At 54.6% G+C, this 18,558-nt stretch overlaps 6 protein-coding genes across 6 annotated transcripts; 2 read left to right on the forward strand and 4 right to left on the reverse strand.

The window, feature by feature from the left end:
- Nucleotides 1–321: 321 nt before the first annotated feature.
- ACRALDRAFT_1063030 (uncharacterized protein) lies at nt 322–2,962 on the reverse strand. The gene is made up of 3 exons (XM_071016713.1): nt 801–2,962; nt 657–735; nt 322–599 (listed from the first exon to the last, which is right to left on the reverse strand). The coding sequence occupies exons 1-3, from the start codon at nt 2,867–2,869 to the stop codon at nt 534–536; spliced, it is 2,214 nt and encodes a 737-aa protein (XP_070873096.1). The 5' UTR covers nt 2,870–2,962; the 3' UTR covers nt 322–533.
- A 298-nt stretch (nt 2,963–3,260) lies between these two features.
- On the forward strand, nt 3,261–4,795 carry ACRALDRAFT_1075964 (uncharacterized protein). The gene is made up of 3 exons (XM_071018452.1): nt 3,261–3,514; nt 3,604–3,778; nt 3,854–4,795. The coding sequence occupies exons 1-3, from the start codon at nt 3,401–3,403 to the stop codon at nt 4,309–4,311; spliced, it is 747 nt and encodes a 248-aa protein (XP_070873097.1). The 5' UTR covers nt 3,261–3,400; the 3' UTR covers nt 4,312–4,795.
- A 188-nt stretch (nt 4,796–4,983) lies between these two features.
- On the reverse strand, nt 4,984–7,401 carry ACRALDRAFT_1081267 (uncharacterized protein). Its single transcript, XM_071019124.1, has 3 exons — nt 6,717–7,401; nt 5,143–6,562; nt 4,984–5,065 (listed from the first exon to the last, which is right to left on the reverse strand). The coding sequence occupies exons 1-3, from the start codon at nt 7,000–7,002 to the stop codon at nt 5,002–5,004; spliced, it is 1,770 nt and encodes a 589-aa protein (XP_070873098.1). The 5' UTR covers nt 7,003–7,401; the 3' UTR covers nt 4,984–5,001.
- Nucleotides 7,402–8,304: 903 nt separating this feature from the next.
- ACRALDRAFT_1081268 (uncharacterized protein) lies at nt 8,305–9,542 on the reverse strand (the record flags this gene model as incomplete). The annotated part of the gene is made up of 1 exon (XM_071019125.1): nt 8,305–9,542. The coding sequence occupies one exon, from the start codon at nt 9,540–9,542 to the stop codon at nt 8,772–8,774; it is 771 nt and encodes a 256-aa protein (XP_070873099.1). The 3' UTR covers nt 8,305–8,771.
- Nucleotides 9,543–13,963: 4,421 nt separating this feature from the next.
- ACRALDRAFT_2109370 (uncharacterized protein) lies at nt 13,964–15,970 on the forward strand (the record flags this gene model as incomplete). The annotated part of the gene is made up of 2 exons (XM_071023418.1): nt 13,964–15,514; nt 15,581–15,970. 2 exons carry the CDS (start codon nt 13,964–13,966, stop codon nt 15,968–15,970), a joined length of 1,941 nt encoding a protein of 646 aa, XP_070873100.1.
- Nucleotides 15,971–17,153: 1,183 nt separating this feature from the next.
- Nucleotides 17,154–17,988, reverse strand: ACRALDRAFT_2028577 (uncharacterized protein; the record flags this gene model as incomplete). Its single annotated transcript, XM_071020540.1, has 2 exons — nt 17,154–17,403; nt 17,495–17,988. 2 exons carry the CDS (start codon nt 17,986–17,988, stop codon nt 17,154–17,156), a joined length of 744 nt encoding a protein of 247 aa, XP_070873101.1.
- Between the last annotated feature and the right edge of the window lie 570 nt (nt 17,989–18,558).

The raw sequence follows: 18,558 nt of genomic DNA on the forward strand, positions 1-18,558 counted from the left end.
GTGGCTGCGTCACGCCGGGGCTGCTGACGAGGTCGACGCATTGTACCCAGTGGCCTTCTTTCTTGTCGCTTTTCTTCTGGGCGTCAGGGCAGCGGCTTATGACTGTGGTTTTCGCGTTGCAGGCTTTGCACTGTAAGATCATTTCCTTACACATGTCTCTCGCTTCTTTTGTGGTCTTGTCTAGTTCTTTTTCCTTTCGTAGAGCAAAACGGGTTCTTGTCTGTCTGGTAAGACTTGCTGGTCGATGTGTGTGTGCCCGCTGGGAAGTAATCTGCCATGTCGCCTCTAGAATTGAAAAGGGGTCAGTGGGTTAAATAGGGGCAACTGAGTCAAGGACTGGCTGATTCACTCCGAGATGGTGATTAGCCTGCCGGTGAATCTCTCAAACGCTTTATAAGTTCTCGTACTAGACCTCTATCATCGAAGATCTCTCATAACAATCATGTCCTTTGCAAGACGCAACGACGACCTCTTTCGTCATCAAATATAATACGATACTTGCGATCTCTCTCGCCAATCGTCGAATACAGAAATCATGACTCTTCCTTGGCAGCCTCTTCCTCGAACCATACTAGTATAGTCCCAGTCTTACAGATATCCTGATCGTCTTGTCAGTACAATACGCTGCACGAGGATGAGGCAAATGACCAACTTACCCCTTCCTTGTGCGCCAGTTTCTTCACCACGCCATCTTGAGGTGACCTAATCACCGTCTCCATCTTCATTGACTCGATTCTGTTGCTTTACCGTCAGCGGAATGTGTCATCACAGACAGATGGCTGGAAGGGAGAGACACTCACACTACCAGAGGCTCTCCTTTCTTAACGCTCTGGCCCTCGACCACCTCGTTCTTCAACACCTTGCACGGCATCGGCGCGGCCACGGACGCAGTCACCTCCTTCAACCCCAGGGCCTTCTCGAACCATGAGGGCGGCAGAAGCGCCAACTCCGTCCTTCCGCCGTGCTGGAACACAACCACCTTGGACTCGCCCCCACTGCCGGCGGTGCGGGCCGTCGTGGTCCGCACCACGGTCGACTGTATCCTCTCGTTCGGGAAGAAGCTCGTCAACCTGTTGGCAGATGGCGTCGACACGGACGACGAGCACCTCACGTTTTCGTATACCGCCGGCTTGCTTTCTCCGTCCTTGCCGCGTAGTACCGTGGCGTGGAAGTGCGTGGGCGAGGTCTGCGCGAGACGGACCTGGACAATTTGGCCTTCCTCCGCCGCGTAGGCGTCTTGGACCTTGAACGCAAAGTCCCGCTCTGCTGTCCTGGTGGGGTCGCCGAACCCGAGGGCCTGGCCGTGTGGTGGCGGTGCGCGGCGGGTTTCCGTACCCCCCTCGGCGGCCAGCAGGGACCCCAGCGCGGCCTGGACGAAGACCTCGTCCCGCGTGGGACGCCGCGCGAAGAGCTCGTCGCGCCACTTGTCGATAAAACCCGTCTCGACGTCGCCGGCAATGAAGGCCGGGGACCGGCACATCTTCTTGAGAAACTCAATGTTGGTGCTGAGACCCACGACCTCGTAGTCCTGCAGGGCGCGTTCCAGGCGGCGGATCGCTGTGGCCCGGTCAGGTCCCCGGACGATTAGTTTGGCAATCATGCCGTCGTAGGCCTCCGATACGGTGTCGCCCTGGACGAACCCTGCATCAATGCGGATGTCGGGGTCCGTATTAGGGGTCTTGAGGTGGACGAGGGTACCGGAATCGGGCATAAACCCCTTTTCCGGGTTCTCGGCGTAGATGCGAGCCTCGATGGCGGCCCCGCGGGAGGTGATGGCTTGGGATATTTCCTCTTGCGTCATGGGAAGACGTTCCCCACCGGCAACGGCCAGCTGCCACGCAACAAGGTCGGTGCCCGTAACCATCTCGCTGACGGGGTGCTCTACCTGAAGACGGGTGTTCATCTCCATAAAGTAGAACTCGCCCGAGTCGCGATCGAGAATGAATTCGACTGTACCGGCGCCTACGTAGCCGACGGCCAGGGCGGCACGGCGGGCTTTATCCCATAGATCGAGGCGCGTAACCTCGTCGAGATCAGGCGCGGGGGACTCCTCTAGGATCTTTTGGTGGCGGCGCTGAACACTGCAGTCGCGCTCACCGAGGGCGACGCAGTTCCCGTACTTGTCGGCAAAGACCTGTACCTCGACGTGCCGCGGGCGCACAATGTACTTCTCAACCAGCATCACCTCTCCTCCTTCGCCAAACGAGGCGCGTGCCTCGGCACGGGCGCTGCGAAGCTGTTGCGAGAAATCGGCTTCGGATTGTACGATGCGCATGCCCTTGCCTCCACCTCCGCGGACGCTCTTGAGCAGCACCGGAAACCTGATCTGTCGGGCATGGCTGAGGAGCTGTTCCTCCGATTGTTCGGGCCCGTGGTATCCCGGAACGCAGGGGACGCCTGCCGCGTTCATAATCTCCTTGCTTCTGGCCTTGTCTCCCATGTCGGCCATGGCCTGGGCTGGCGGGCCGACGAAGACGATCCCCTCCTGCTCGCACCGGGAGGCGAACGCAGCATTCTCGGACAGAAAGCCGTAGCCTGGATGTAGTGCCTGAATACCGTTCTGTTTGGCCAAGGAAATTATGCGCTCGCCGTCAAGGTAGGCCTTGGGGTTGCCTAGAGCCAGGGAGTGAGGGGCACAGGCAGCATGCTGTGAAGAGGCATCGGGATCGGTATAGATGGTTGTGGTTCGGATACCGAGCTTATCGGCTGTCCTATGAATTCGAAGTGCAATCTCGCCGCGGTTGGCTATGAGAAGGGAAGTAATAGGAGTGATCTGAGGGGCGGCGGAAGAGGAAGAAGGCGCTGAAGAGGTGGTGAGGAGACGAGGGAGCGGCCGGACGAGCCGATGCCTTGCCTTGATAGACCGCATATTGGGCTGGTAGTCTAATGGGCGAGTTTGAGAATGATTGAGCGAAATGACTCCCTAATTGATCAGCCCGGAGATGGAAGGAAGAGGGAAAGGGAGTTGGTTAAACTTGAGAGCGAGGATGCCCGTAGATGAATCCCGAGCTGTGAAGTCATGGTGTTGCCGATGGTAACCGGCGCCGTACCCGTGTCAGATGCGCAGCCCCTAAGCCGACTGCTCTGCTGACAGATGGAGATCAGTCAGCAGTCATGGTGCATTGACCACTTCAAGGGACCCACCGCCCGTCCCTATTACGTCATTCAAAGATGACCCCTCCTTAGTCAGTCGGGCTTGGATGGCATTGTGGGGTTGCGAAGATAAGACCCGTAGCTTTTGTATCTTGCAGATCTCAACCAAGACACCTCCCCCAGATCCGCCCAAGTCGAAGCTACCACGCCATCACGCAGTATTGCCTAACTATTCACTCTCATCCATCCTCACAACGAAAGATCGGCCCCATATCGCACATCAAGACATCAGTATCGACAGCACACCATGGATCCTGTCGCTGTCCCTCTCATCTCGGAGGCCTCGGCTGGCGACACGCACAAGCAGACGACGGCGACATTGCCGGTAGAAGTCGTACAATGTCTTGAGAATGCTCGCTTCGTATGTCTCTTACCGTCGACTTCCCATGCCGTTCATCCTGCGGCTCGTTTGTACTTCGACGCTGACCTGACATCACTGTCAACCCACAGCTCCATCTCGCCACATGCACCGACAACATCCCCAACCTCTCCCTCATGAACTACACCTACCTCCCCTCGTCCCCGTACTCATCCGCCCCCGTCATCATAATGACCACCAACCCGGCCTCCAAGAAGATGATCAACCTCCTCTCCAACCCCAACGTCTCCCTCCTCGTCCACGACTGTAAGCGTCACCGCCCTCTCTTCCTGCTCCCAATAGAGGTTTCCAACTAACGCGCATTCCCTTCCCTCCCAAAAGGGGTCTCCCACCGTCCGCCCACAACGTCCCGCCGTCCGTCGGGCGGCTCCCCGACACGCGAACCGAACCACTCCTCGCTCGCCGCCCTCCTCCTGAACCTCAACAACTCGGCCGTCTCCAGCATCAGCGCCACCATCAACGGAACCGCCCGCCTCATCGACCACGGCTCCGAAGAGGAGCGCTTCTACCGCGCCCAGCACCTCGAGAACAACACCTTCGATAACGAGGGCATCTCCTTTGGCTCCCCCCTTTCCGAACCCACCGGCGCAGGCACACCTTCGACCCCTAGCGTACAGGTCGAGGACGGTGGCCGCGGGTGCTTCGTCGCCGGGGAAGATGTCCGCGTTATTGCCGTTTCCATCAGCGACGTGCGCATCAGCGATTGGAAGGGTAGTGTCCGAGACTATGTGCTGACGGGCGAAGGGGCCCCTGGTGCGGCCATTAACGGGGTTCGGTAGATATTGTCACGGATGAGGCAGGTTTGTGATCCATGGAAATCAAGGCTTTGGCTGTTACGGGAGAGTTGCGAATCGAATGGTATGCCATGCATGTGTAGAGGATGACCGGGAAGGCTTCATTTCTTCTCCCGCAGGTCGGAGAATACATGGCTAAGTGCTCCGAGTGCATTGGAATGGTATGAAGACTTCCCTAGATTGCTTTGGAAGAGGAATACAAAGTATTCTTATGCGTCAACGAGCAAAGTCCCACTCGAATTGACTGGATATCGTAAGAACCTCCCCGATCTCTGATCGCCAAGCTAGCATTCTAAGCACACCAACGCCAACTCCCGGACATGACCCATTTTCAAACGCCCATAACAACCATGCCGAATCGAAGAGGTATTGCCCGAAACCGAACCAACCCTCTAATTTTCCCATTCTCTACCAATGCAGTGCCCTTGCTGACCTCAGCAGTAATTAAGCCAGAAACAAAAAAAGAACGCCATTGTAGTGCAAAGATCGTTGGCCATCAAGCCCCTGGAAATCTGTACCGCACTGATACAGGTGAAATATACATGCCTTGGACCCAAAGCTCTGATCATGGACAGATGAAGAAACAAAAAAGGGAAACGCGGTTGCCCCTGAAAAGAACAGTCCCCGAACAACAGGGCAAATGCTTAGGACCATGCTCTGAAAGGCAATGTTTCGTCAACTGGCCCATTCAACCACTTCCAGGGCACAGACGACGAGCACCAGGGTTGAAGGCAGAACCCTGTACGAAAAGTGTGAGCGATGACCTCTTGCAAATCTATACTACGTCAAAGGACAAAATGGAGACAGGTCACTTACCAAATAACGTAGCTCTGGAATAGAATGTTGGACATGACCCCCTCATACACCTCGTTGATCTGGCAAATCTGCGCCAGCTGAAGGGCGCTGGGGGCGCCCGTGAGGAGGAAGCAGACGACGACGAAGATGGGGTCGTCGAGGATGCTGACGGGGACATACTTGGCGAAGAAAGCGAGGATGGGCGCCATGATGACCGTCGGGAGCAGCATGCGGCAGACAAGAGAGGCGACCAGCAGCTTGCGGCCAATCTCGGCCTCCTCGGGGTCGCGGTGGCTCTCGTGCTTCTGCGTGTTGCGGGCGAGGTTCGCGCCCAGGACGACGAGGATGAGCGGCACGGCGACCTCGCCGCTCGACACCACGGCGCTGGTCACGCTGTTCTTCAAGAAGGTGCCTTCTTCGAAGAAGAGCTTCTGCATCCCCGGCACCGACGCGACGACGATGGAAATGAGCATGGCCCAGAGCGGCGGGTTCATAAACTGCCACAAGAAGTTGTAGACCACGCCCGCCGCGCGAGTCATCTTATCCAAGACAACCCTGACGGGACTGGGGAGTCTCTCTCGTATCCTCTCGAAAAAGCCCGCTGCCGACCGTTGGCAGGCTGCGGCCTTGCTGCTGATGACTGCCTTGGCACGTGCCGGAAGGTCCTCGACGGCGCGGGGAATTTTAGCCGCGCGCATGGTATGGATGCGAGGAAAGGAGAAGAGGTCGTCGGATTCGTCGTAATCATCGGGATGGTCATGATGGTCGTCTTTGACGGGCCTCGTGCTCTTCAGCTGCTGGTGCTTCTTGGGAATGAAGAGGTCGTCGTCAGAAGAATCTGGCTGGATGAGAGACATTTGAGAGTGGTTGACGGGAGTACGGCCATCGAGGTCCCAATGCGATACGTCGCTACCCGACTCATGATACGAGCTGGCAGCAGTATCGCCATCCAACGATTCGAGAAGAGGGGTGGTCTCGAGGTTATCGTCTCGATCATCGTGCTGATTTTGGTTCTGCTCCGAGCTATGACGGCCCTCCTCCACTAGCTGGTCCTGGTATTCGGGGTATTTATCCTTGGGGGCGAGGAGGACATGATAACCCCAACTCCACCTGACAAGCTGGCCCAGTTGCTGGAAAATCAAAAGGTAGAGGATGCCTCGCGCGGCGACCTCTTCGTTGGTATCACCGGGGATGAGATCCCAGTGTAGGCCTTGGATGGTCTGGGCGAGGGATACGACGAGGGAAATGGGCAGCGAGTTGGAGTTTCCGAAGACCCCCATAGCGGTCACAAAATTCGAGGCACGGCGGCTGAAGCCCAGGAGTCTGGAGACGGTGATGGCAACGATCCATGATACTAGGGTCTGGATCAAGAATATAACGGGGATGATGCCGAGTTCGAGAAGTTTATCGGCGTTCAATTGAGAGGCAAGCTTGGTGAAGACTGCAACGAGCGGTTAGATACGACTCTCAGGCGAGCATACGGATACGATACGCTAACAAACTGACGAGGCAAAAAGAAGGGGAATAAAAGGGAGAAGGAAACGGGGAAATTCATTATCCGACCAAGAAGGAAGATGCCGTAAACTTTAACATACTCAGACAAGGAGTAAATAGCATAACATTGAGGTTCGCGAGGAATTTCTGGTTGTGGGCATCGAAATGGCCAAGTCGTGCAATGATGTAGCCCGGTAAGCTGATGCAGACGACCTGGAGGACGGCCGAAAATACCAGAGGGACCAGATTGTCGAAGGCGGGATGCGAGTCGTGAGCCATGACTGTCTGCCGGTGGACGGAGGAGATTTCGTAAGGTTGCTGGCTGCCCATCTGCATGCGACGCCAGGAGATGGGCGACCTAATATAAAAAAAGCCCTCGGAGGCCATGGCGGGGTTGCGGATAAGCACGACAAGATGAGGGAGAAGATGGAATATAGCGGGCAAGCCACGGCACCGAGTCCGCAGACACAAAGGTGGTTGGACTTGCGGCGGTGGCCACGAAAGTTTGCGCCTCGTAGGCCGGAGGCGATGCGAGGGCGACCGCCGACTCCCGGGGATGGAGCGGCGCTGATGAATCAGAAGTGTTTGTTTGTTGACAAGAGGCCCGCCCAATGAGCCAACCGAGACGCTCGGTGGAGGGAGAAGAAGACGGAAGACGTTGGGGGTAAGATATCGGGTAGTCCTTGAACTCTTTTATAGATGAATTTCTTTCTTTTTAAAGTCTGTGGCGTTTAACAGTGTGGTGGGTTAGAATCAGGACAGGCCAGGAGAGAGCAGCCGATTCAAGACGATGATGAGCAAAGCCCTCATTCTCCGGGGAGGTAACTGGACGAGGACTTGGACTTAAAAGGTGGAAGGATGGGGAAGAAAAGAGAGGGTCCGTGGTAGTGTTGGGAGAGCTTAAGTTGAGTGGAAGAAGGTTGGGTCCAAGGAGAGAGCGAGGCGAGTACGTTCCACCACCATACGAAGTACGCGGTGATTTCGTATGATGTATCAATACCAACCAGAGTACCTGGGTAAGGTAGTGAGGGGAGGGAGCGGGAGCAGGGGGAGCCGCGATGCCTCGCGCTTTGTATACTTGGCTTACCTACTTCGTATGTACGTTGTACGTTGTAGAAGCTGACGCACGGCTAGGTAGGTAGTGACGGCATCATACACCCGAAATGTGCCATGCAATCTGGACTGAGCCCGTAGACTCTGTAACCATCTTGACGCGCTGGATTTTCGTACAGAGTACACCTCCATAGTAAAGCAAAAGGCGAGTATCTCTAGCTCCTATCCAAGGTTGACGGTGCCTGGACTACAATTGACCTCTGCATGCTTGGTGGGGGGGCCGTCTGCACGTCCGCACGGGTGGATCATCTTATCTCATAATATAGAAACCAATCACCGTCCTTTGATCACAGCAAATTTCTTGACCTGACTTGGCAGGTACATTTATTTACACGTTGGGTGACATTTGCCTGAGCTTCAGGATGCCGCCAATCAGAACGCCAGTCGGGGCCACGATGCACTAAGCTGACGCGGACCTTCCCGCATTCAGACAGCTTGGTTTTAATGACGTAATGTGTGCGTTGGAGAACCGAACTGACAGTCTTGGAAATCAACACCAGGTCTTCAATTGAGCCCAACCTCGACTATCATCATGGACCTACGTTGTACTCCGTCCTGACCGCAGGGAAGCACAATAGCGCATTGCGACAATTCTCCTCTACTTGATTCACTCAATCCAACAAATACACGAAACGTCTCGGCTGAGATTATTGAGACCATTGCTGTTGTTTCTACGAACTCCCTATTAGAACCGAGACTCGTCACGTGATCCCGCCAACATCACGAAAAAAGAAATATGGCGGCTCCTTCAGTCCGAGTTATTGACTTTGATTTCCTATACTGCGTTTTCCGTAGCAGCTCCTGCCACAGGACTTTAGCAAATGGTATATCAAGACCTTCAGCGCTGCCGAGCCAGCGTACCGCAAATGCATATCACCATGTGTAACCCGTTACCCTCGCCCCTGAATATCGCAACCTTGCTTTGTCAACACCTCCCGCGGAGCAACATGGGCTAGCTGTATCATACATGCCTTGTCTAGTGATTCCTCTATTCCCTTACGACAGCAACTCGTCAAAATGCAGGAAGGATATTTGGCAACATGCTAGCTAGGCCGTTCAGAAGCCATGACCACTGGCTTGTCAGCAGTGACCTTCTTGACGACGACCCAATCTCCATCATGACCGTCAGCCTCCCTCTCGGCCCTGGCCCTCTGTTCCGTCTCCCAGATACGGTCGAGAGCAATCTCCGACAGTGAGACGTACGCGTCGTCGTACACGTCGTCGTCCTGGGTTGTCAGAGGGCTGGCATTCGACACCACGGACCGGAGGCTCTTCTCGCCGGCAGGCGGACCCGACATATAGCTGTACTCCTCGACGGTACCGGCGCGGGCGGGTGCCGAGTGACGCTTGATAGCCTTCTCAACGGCCTTCCAGAGCATACCGGTCTCGCCGGCAGCCTTCTTCTTCGCCTCTTCGGCTTTGCCTTTGGCCTCGGCGGCGAGGCGCTCGCTCTCCTGCAGGGCTCGGATGGCGCGTTCGGTGTTTCGTTTGAAGAGGGCCTGCTCGGCCTTGCGGCGCTCTTCCAGGGCCTTGGCGAATTTCTTCTCGGCCTTGCGGCGTTCCTCCTCCTCGATCCTGCGGCGTTCTTCGATGAACTTGCGGAACTCTACCTCGGCGACCTTGTCGCACACTTCGTCGAACCTGCGGGTGGCGTCGGCAAGATGATCCTCTGCGACCTTCTTCCCGTCCTGCTTCTCCATGGCCTTGTTGATGTTGCGCAGAACCTTTTTGATGGCCTCGTACATCTCGTTCATCTCTTGCTTGCCCGAGGTCGTAATGGTCTCGACCACGTCGATGAGGCGAGCGCCAGCCATTGTCTACTTTCAGTGAGTTTTCCACCGTCTTCTTGATTTCTATGGGAAGGGGAGGTAGTACCTGGAAGCGATAGAAGGCAGAAGCTGAATAAGTAAATCCTGGAAGTGACGCTTGATTCTGGATATTGCCAGAATGTATCTCAGCAAGTGAAATCTTTGTTGTCGTAGTTCACATGCATTGAAAGAAAGGCACAACCACTTCTTTTTCTAGGAAGAAAAGAGTCTGCTGGTTCGGCTCCGGCACTCCAGCACCTTCCTCAGCTTGCTTTTGACGTAACGGGGATGTTGCGTTCTATGGGCTCTCCTGCTTAACGACTCGTTGGGAGGATATATAGTCGCCAGGTGTGCATGCTCCCCTTACGAATCGTAACCTTCTCGTGTTTCTTTCACAGCCCTATGACTTTTCTATTTTCGCATTATCCTGGTACTACCCAGGACCGTATGCTCTGAGTATCCCCTTGGCGCTGGGAATATACGCTCCTGTGTTGAAAGGTGCGTGAGATAAGGGAGTAGGTATGACAGTCGTCTTTGTCGCCCTGCTCTGAGTACCTAGGTATTGAAATCAGTTCATGGACCAAGGTACACTACCAGCATATAGAAGGGGAGGAATTATAATATACCTTTATTGCCATGGAAAAAGCAGCTCCCGTTGAGTATGGATCGAATATTAAGTGTCATAGCATTAATCACCTCCTATCAGAATTCCTTCCCTTGCGTATTCCATATATATCAGACGGGAAAGAGAGTTTCGGTACAGAGTGCTTATCAATTCAGGCACGCCAGACCAAAAGTTAACTGAAAAGTCACTCCTGATTTATGAAGCACCTTGAAAGTATGGGGACCTTCAGCCCATAAAGTTAGTTTACACAAGACTCGGTCATTGATGGGTGCTCCAGAAGCCATGAAAGCCACATGCCCTTTCGTCTTGGCCATATTTTGAGAGGCTTCTTGATAGCGGGCCTATCGTATTGGCCAACAGAAACACGAAGGAATCATGGGCAGCAATTTGCAATGAGAGAAGACGATGAGAATATCCGGAGCCATGGATATAATTGGATCGGCTACTGGAATGGCTTTCTCAAAGGAGTTCATGGCGAGTGGCCGACATGTGGAGTTCACCACACTTCCATCTCATGTTGATAACCATGCTCATCTCCATTTCCTCTTCCCGGGCTGCATTTTCTTTGCTTATGTTGAGTTACGCGTTGAGAACGTACGAATACACTGATGTCTGGGCAAAGCTGCTGCATCTTATTCCCGGTATTACTTACAGGTCCTGGTACTCGAGATCAAGTCGCACATAGAGGACTGCCAAAGTGGCGTATCATTGCCCCTGGATCACAATTTCGGATGGGATCTACCAAGTACGCATATTGGAATTTTGGGGGTGTGTGTGGCGTCCTTGATGACTGTGTGCGGACAGCGCGGTACCCAGCTACACGCTGATTATAACCTAACTAAGACAAATCGTCGATGCATCATATCATAGGCGTCGTGTCATATGCAGCATGTGATCGGAAAACAGGACCTCGTAGACTCGGGCGTGCCAGATGTGGCATTGGTGACGCTAGCACCAGTGTGGAACAGCCGGACCAGTCATTGAAATGCAGTACAGCGCATTTGACAATAGTACTGTGCTTGTTTGGAAATGAGACCAAGAAGCGGGAACGTTGAACGCGTGGCCAGTGAGTGTTGCTGTGTTGTTCATGCGGGGCCACGAAACAGAAGGGATTGCGATTGGTGACGGGAGAGGGTTCGAGTCCGCGTGGCGAAACCGTCGGACAGGACAGACTAGGAACTGAGAGGATAAAGGCGTTTTAGGGACAAAGCGGGAAGGTGTTATACTCCGTACAAGAAGTTTCCGGTACGCCGACTATTCGTACTTATTCGGCAAGGGTTTTCGGACCTTGAAAGATAACCGGAGTTTTGCTGAGCCATTGTCTCTGGTCAGTGGTAGGTGAGGTGACCTGAATGTTTACCTCCAGTCAGTACACATTTCCCGCACGTGGCGTGGACTCGAGTCGGAGATTTCGGTCCGGGATCGGGGAAAGGAACCGTTCCGGCTGGCTACTCTTTCATGAAGTACTTCGTAGATATGTACGAAGTACGAATAGCTATGTTTCTCCATGGTTTTTCCAGAGGGGCAGATGATTCTGGCAGAGATATGGGATGAAGTAATTGGCCAGAATGTTTTTACAACAGAGAAGATTGAGGCGAATGCGACTGAGCCACAGTGAGCCACGTCTCTGTCGCCACAAGTGTCAGACCACGAAGGTGCAAGGGACGGGCGGGCGCCTGACACAGGACCCTGTATCCAACTGCATTGCGTCCGAGGCGGACCACAAGTGTCGTATTTTGGGACCGAAGGAAACGAGATGGACACTGATAATTTGTCCATGATTCTCCCGCAGCTTTAGATGCAACGAACTGGCCCCAGCAAGCCGACAGGAGCAGATCCCGAGCCTTTCCGGGTGTTATTGGATCATGGGGACTGCGACCCTTCGTATAATATCTCTCGCTGTTGATTCATGCATGCATGTATGGGATGATTTGTTAGGCGTTGCTTCGTCTTTGTGGACACGTTAAATGTGCGTATAGGTTCAGTAGGTATCGGCATTCGCCGGACGGATGGGGAAGGCATGGAAAATGTCATGGTCTGCATGACCAGATGGTTTCTCTCTGAAGTGACTCACCGTTGCAAGGACTCTTAAGAAAAGGCCCTAAAAGAAAAGCGAAGGTCTGGCGGCACGGCTCCATCGTGTTTTACTTCGTACCTGAAGTCTTATAAACGCATGTATAGTACAGTGACACGGTAAGAATTGACTGTGCTCTTCCTCTTTCTGCCCATAGGTAGTGTAGAATGCAGAAATTTATATACTATACGTACGTGTACACAGTGCCGGTGGGGACGATATAACAGGTATGGCGCAATTTACGACTCGTTTCTCGAGTTTGCATAGGATTTTGAATCTTCTCCATCCAGGTTTGAAATTCCATCAGCATTCGACACCCGACTTGAATTCCCCGAGATTTCCGCATTATTCAACGCCACCCTACATGGCATTTCTCGAACAAACAGCATGTTCTGTATCTCGACGTTCCACTCCAGGTGATCCACACCGACACCATCTGGACCAATCCGTGCACAGTACGTACATGTGATTATTAGGGTGAGCCCCTCGTTTGCCTCCTCACTGTACACTACGCTTCACTGTCGCTTGCCCGTTCTTTCGAGCTTGATACAAGGTACGGTACGTACCTAGGGTACGTTGTACGTATCGTGTAATTGGCGGGGAGGTGTAGGTACCCTGACCTGACACAAAGTAAGGTGTGCAGTACGGTTACCGTATTCGAACACTTTATACTTGAATCGGTAGTGCAACACCAAGCTGGCAAGCGCGACCCCGCGGAGGGTTCTTGCCCATCCACACATCTGTCGTATTCCGTTTTCATCCGGCTTCTTCGATTTCTCTTCCATCTCGTTCCAGTTCCTATTCGCCAAATTTCTCTCGTCTTCTTCCCCCCCCTGCTTCTTTGGGCTCTTATCATTCTGACTCCTATCCCCAAACTCTTCGCCAAAACCCTTGGCCAATCCATTTGCTCACCTGCTAGTGGCCGCTACGATTTTCGCTCTAATCCGCAAACTAGGCCGCGCCGCGCCAGAGTCCCAGGTACACTACAAGGCTTTTTCACCAGGCCGGCCCTATTTGGGGTCTGGTCGCTGAACCCAGTTCTTAGTTCCCTTCCCTCGCCCTTTCCCCCTCAAAAAATCCTCAAGTCCCGCAAACTTACAAGACCTCAAATCTCATTCTTTTTTTCCCCTCTCCATTGACTCGTTCTGTGATAGTCGTAGCTCTTGAGATCGACTATTTGCCCTCTCTCGCGTTGTTATCCACGTTATCTCAACGATATCCGGTCTCGCTACATGCGAACGAGCCAAAAACGATACATCGGCGCCCCTCCTACCCGTTTTATTTTTCTTCTACGACAATTCGAGATTGACCAACACGACCCCCTGCCATCCACTCCTCCTCCCACATCAGAAACGAACTTCGCGTCAAACACTTCTTCGGGAGAAGATATCGGCCTTGTCCGGACTTCTGTCATCGTGAACCCAGCGTCTCGCCCTCTCGCCACGCGCTATATCTTTTCCCCGATTATCTCGAAAGTCCTCTGCCTCCGCTTCTAGCGTACACCCACCTACCTCGTCTACGACTCGGCCGCCGCGAACGACCGCCACGATATTCTTCACCCTCGTCACTTTCTACCACTACCCTACTGCCAAAACTCACCACCCGAGCGCGAGGGCGCTCTACCAATCACCATCGCAACCCACAGAGCCTATCCGTCGACCTGCCCGAGTACGAAATACGTCCTTTTCTGACCGCTCTCTCGAAGCTTGCTACGGTTCGCTATAATCAATGTCGGACTTCGACTCTCCGGCCTCCGTCCCGGCCACTCCAGACGAGCCGGTTGGCCCCATGGATGCCTTGAGCAGCCCTGGTACACCGGGGTCTGTGGACTCGTCTGACGCAGGTACACCTACCGAAACAGCCGCCGACCATAAGAAGGTACCATCCCTGCGGCCCGTCTCCGATCCTCCGAACATGAACCCCTCGTCCACACCCCTCGGCATGTTGAGCACTGCCCGCCGCCCGCCGCCTGCTGCTGTCTCCATGATGGGAAGCGGTGCTGTCAACGATGTTATGGCCAGGGCTCGCGCTCTTCACGCCCAGCGCATGAACAGATCTGCCGGTGGCCTTCCTGAGAATCCCCCCAGCCCTGCCAACAGTCCTGCTTCGCCCGCATCCTCGGGTTCGCCAGGCGGCATTGCCTCGAATATGCGGCTTCCCGGTGGCCTTCCCGGCGGGCTCGTACGCCCGGTCCCTGGGGCTATGCCCCGCTCTGCCCCTTCTATCCCCGTCAAAAATTCCCTCTCCAACAGGAGAAGGCCCAAGATGAGCCTGTCCGACATGGGTGGCAGCCCTGCGTCTCCTGACGCCGGTGACGGCTCCGCCGTGGTGGATAACAAGGGTTCGAAAATGGACGACTTCAAGAAATACATCGACTCGGAGAAGGGCTGGATCACCTTTGGCGGCACCGCCACCATTACGGGCTCGGGGGTCGACTTCGCCACCGGCCAGACCTTCCGCATATCGCTTGACGAGGTGGAGATTTTGGACGAGCTCGGGAAAGGCAACTATGGCACGGTCTATAAGGTCAAGCACGCGAAACCGCGCAAGCCGCGCTTCGGAACCGGCCTAAGCGGCTTCAAACGACCGGCGAGGCCCCGTCACACCGCGACCGACCCAATACCCATCCAGGACACGGACGGCCAGGGTTCGAAGGAGGCAGCGCCCATTTTGCCCATCTCCACGCGGGGCAATGGCACCAGTGGCACCATCATGGCGATGAAGGAGATCAGGCTGGAGCTGGAAGAGTCCAAGTTCACCACCATCCTGCGTGAGCTCGTCATCCTACATCAGTGCGTTTCGCCCTATATCATCGACTTCTACGGCGCCTTCTTCCAGGAAGGTGCCGTGTACATGTGCATCGAGTACATGGACGGCGGCTCCATCGACAAGCTGTACACAGGTGGCGTTCCCGAAAACATTCTCAAGAAGATCTCCCACTCGACGATTTTGGGCCTCAAGTCGCTCAAGGATGAACACAGCATCATTCATCGTGACGTCAAGCCCACCAACATACTTATCAACACGCGCGGCCAGATCAAGATTTGCGATTTCGGTGTCAGCGGCAACCTCGTCGCTAGCATAGCCAAGACGAATATCGGCTGTCAAAGCTACATGGCTCCCGAGCGGATTTCTGGTGGTGGAATGGCGGCCGGTGCGGACGGCACCTATAGCGTGCAGAGTGATATCTGGAGCTTGGGTCTGACGATTATCGAATGTGCCATGGGACGGTACCCCTATCCACCGGAGGTATCGTCGACCATTTTCAGCCAGCTAAGCGTGAGTGCTGCTTCGCTCAACCCGACCCCTGCCCACTTGGTATATTTTAGCTGACTTGGTTTCTAGGCAATCGTCGAGGGCGACCCGCCAGACCTTCCTAAAGACAATTACTCCGACATGGCTCGCGATTTCGTCAGGCGGTGCCTGAACAAGGTGCCCAAGGAGCGCCCCACGTACGCCATGCTCCTCCAGCACCCCTGGATTGCCCACCTTTCCAAGTTTGAAACAATCACAGAAGAGGCGGAGGAAGGGGACGAAGCCGATGCCGCTGCCGACGCGGTGGGTAAAATGCACCTCAATCATGGGACAGAAGACGAGGAAGTGGCCAATTGGGTCAAGATGACCTTGGAGAGCAAGGCGAAAGGCACCCTTGGTGGGGCCCCGCAAAAACCAGCATTGCATGCCGCGCCGTTTGATGTCAGCCCCGTGGCGTCTAGCCCAGCCGTGGCCATGTAGGAGGAAAAGAAAATACAAGTTACGGTCATGACCGTCGCGACCACGACAACAAGTCGAGAGTTTCTGAGCGGTAGTCTTGGAGGACCCTGGTGCTAGTCCAACTTACGAGAGAAAAGAAGTCGAACGGCCGCTCACACTCCGACGTGCGAATGACCCGGGTCCCGAAGCCAGACTCCCTTGTTGGCGTCTCGTATCCCTGGCGCGCTGTTGATCACAACGACCATCCAATGGCTATGGCATCTTAGGAAGTCAGAGGTTTTGTTGTACATGTGGTTTGGACAGCTGCATCACATCCGTGGGGCGGCCGAACACACCTGAACACGACTTGAACGAATACACGTTATGCGGGCGACATGATTTTATTTCTGGCGTTCAGGAAGGGGAAGGGGGTTTTCATCAGATCCAGCGGGTTTCCACTAGACTTGCATCGTCCATCAATGGGCTGACGCGAACAGCAGACACGACGTGGGGTCCAAGTACGCTAGTTCTCGCCCTGATGATGGGAGGGATAGGGGTTTTAAGAGATCACAGCGAGGGGTGACTGAGGTTCCAGGGAGGTGGACTACATGAAGCGAAGTAGCGAAGGGAGATTAGAACAGGGAGAAAATGAATAAATGAGCGATGATATTGGCATGACTTGTTTGATATGATGGGACGTTTTGGACGACACGAGGTTTACGGCGCGAAATGTTCGTAATACGTTGTCCGACATTTTCCAAAATCAATGAGTGATGTGATGGATTGATGATTGTATACCATAAATTGTTTGTACTGAGTCAATTCGTCTTAAACAAGTCAGAGAAGGGCAGCTTTGAGCTCCCAGATTGCTTACATATTAGTGAAAGATAGTATGTTGCAAGCATAACATCACATTGCCTCTCTCCCCAGAGCGCCTGGTAGGTGATGACAATGTCCATGTTCCGCTGATTCTGCGTACGCCGTTCGTTTCTCGTTTCGTCCCGAACCCATTACATTCGCCCCGTGTCACGTGTTGCGCCCACCGACTCCCCCTTTCCATAATATCCCGGTTCTCTGCCTTTCCGGCTCGTCATGGATTCCCATTTTTTGATATGTCAACCTCGAGATGTCGTCGTTGCCGTGGAAGATCCGTCCCATTCCCCGATTTAGTTGTTGTTGTTGTTGCTGCTGCGGCACCGACAAGCGGGAGAACAAAGCGCTCGGCCTACGAGTAGTCGTCCTTCACGCGACGGTTGCCGGCTTCGTAGGAGCGGCGGGAGCGGGTGCTCTTGGACCGGCGGCCCCAGCCTCGGCGGGTATGACTGTCGTCGCGGCCGCGGATGCCGATGCAGAAGAGCAGGGTGGCGATGAACAGGGCGGCCCAGGAGGCCCAGCTGAAGGCGAAGCCGTAGACGCCGAGGTGGGCGTCGCGGCCTGCGGCGTGGAAGGCGTCTCGGGCCTTGACAAAGGTGACACTGAGGGGGGGTTTGTTAGTTTTATTCCGTTGAACGCGGTGGGATGCAAGAGAAGGAAAAAAAAAAGAAAAAGAAAAAAAAAGGAACGTACGTCATGAGGGGAACGGCAAGGGTAAGGAAGAAGAGGCCGATGGACGACAGGAGAGCGGCGATGGCGGAGCCGAGACGACCGCAGCAGGCGAGGAAGGAGCTAAACCAGGCGAGGGCGATGAAGAAGAGGGCCATCATGTAGAAGACCCAGGAGAAACGCCACAGGTAAAAGTAGTAATGGCTGGTTGTGCGGCCGCCGCGGGAGCCGGCGAGGCCGTCGGGGGCGTTATCGGGGTCGGCGCCCCAGGCCCAGCCGAACGCCGGGGCGGGCCAGGGGCCCCAGCAGTCGAGGTTGCGCTCATTGCAGATGTGGAAGTAGGTCCAGCGGGTGGTGTCGCGGGCGCCGGAGATGCCGGAGGTGTCGGCTTCGAGGAAGTAGGTGCGGTTGAGCGGGGTGTTGTCGCGGACGGCGGAGAGGATGACGAAGAAGAGGAAGAGGAGGGAGGTGGAGAGGAGGAGGAAGCCCAGGCCTCCGACGATGGGCCTTGCGGTCATTGCGCCGGGGTCGTGTGTGCTTTTTTTGTCGATGGGAGTGTCGTGATGTTATTTCGGAGAGGTTGTATGTGGTATTATTGAGTGCGAGGTGTTCCGGACGAGTGGAAAGTTGAGAAGGATGATGGTCCGGCGCGGTCGAAAAAAAAAAAGGTACTGCGTGCGATTCTTCTCGTGTGAGCACTGGACGCTACAGTGAGTAATTACATTAGAAAAGGTGACTCCAGCCGGGTTACGCGAGGGTGAGTGAAACGGGGCGATGAAGCCAAGCAGAGAAAGTGTGGACATGATGAGGGCGGTGTAATGAATGAGTGAGCGCAAAGGAGTTCGGGTCGGAGGTCTTCGTGTTGGCCAATGTAGGTGGCTGAATGGGTGTATACGAGTTGTCGAACCACCGAGACATTTGGTATCGAGTTGTTTCACTGGCTGCTCCATCGGGGGATAGGTACGTTGTATATTTGGATAGGCCGAATAGGGATATCAAGGCAAAAAGCGACCGTCTTGTGTGGAATCAAGTGCTGACAGGGAAGATGGATTGTTGAACGGCGACTTGGAAATGGCTTACTCACCTTG

This window comes from Sodiomyces alcalophilus, assembly GCF_042370955.1.
Source record: "Sodiomyces alcalophilus JCM 7366 unplaced genomic scaffold ACRALscaffold_6, whole genome shotgun sequence".
Taxonomy (NCBI): domain Eukaryota; kingdom Fungi; phylum Ascomycota; class Sordariomycetes; order Glomerellales; family Plectosphaerellaceae; genus Sodiomyces; species Sodiomyces alcalophilus.

What these genes read in the sequence shown, in the direction of transcription:
- ACRALDRAFT_1063030 (XM_071016713.1), bottom strand. Translation starts at nt 2,869, where the DNA reads ATGCGGTCTATCAAGGCAAGGCATCGGCTCGTCCGGCCGCTCCCTCGT. An exon ending in AAAGGAGAGCCTCTGGTAGT is followed by an intron (nt 736 to 800) that starts GTGAGTGTCTCT and finishes GTAAAGCAACAG; the next exon opens with AATCGAGTCAATGAAGATGG. An exon ending in AACTGGCGCACAAGGAAGGG is followed by an intron (nt 600 to 656) that starts GTAAGTTGGTCA and finishes CAAGACGATCAG; the next exon opens with GATATCTGTAAGACTGGGAC.
- ACRALDRAFT_1075964 (XM_071018452.1), top strand. Translation starts at nt 3,401, where the DNA reads ATGGATCCTGTCGCTGTCCCTCTCATCTCGGAGGCCTCGGCTGGCGAC. An exon ending in GTCTTGAGAATGCTCGCTTC is followed by an intron (nt 3,515 to 3,603) that starts GTATGTCTCTTA and finishes GTCAACCCACAG; the next exon opens with CTCCATCTCGCCACATGCAC. An exon ending in CTCCCTCCTCGTCCACGACT is followed by an intron (nt 3,779 to 3,853) that starts GTAAGCGTCACC and finishes CCCTCCCAAAAG; the next exon opens with GGGTCTCCCACCGTCCGCCC.
- ACRALDRAFT_1081267 (XM_071019124.1), bottom strand. Translation starts at nt 7,002, where the DNA reads ATGGCCTCCGAGGGCTTTTTTTATATTAGGTCGCCCATCTCCTGGCGT. An exon ending in GCTATTTACTCCTTGTCTGA is followed by an intron (nt 6,563 to 6,716) that starts GTATGTTAAAGT and finishes CGCTCGTTGCAG; the next exon opens with TCTTCACCAAGCTTGCCTCT. An exon ending in TTCCAGAGCTACGTTATTTG is followed by an intron (nt 5,066 to 5,142) that starts GTAAGTGACCTG and finishes CTTTTCGTACAG; the next exon opens with GGTTCTGCCTTCAACCCTGG.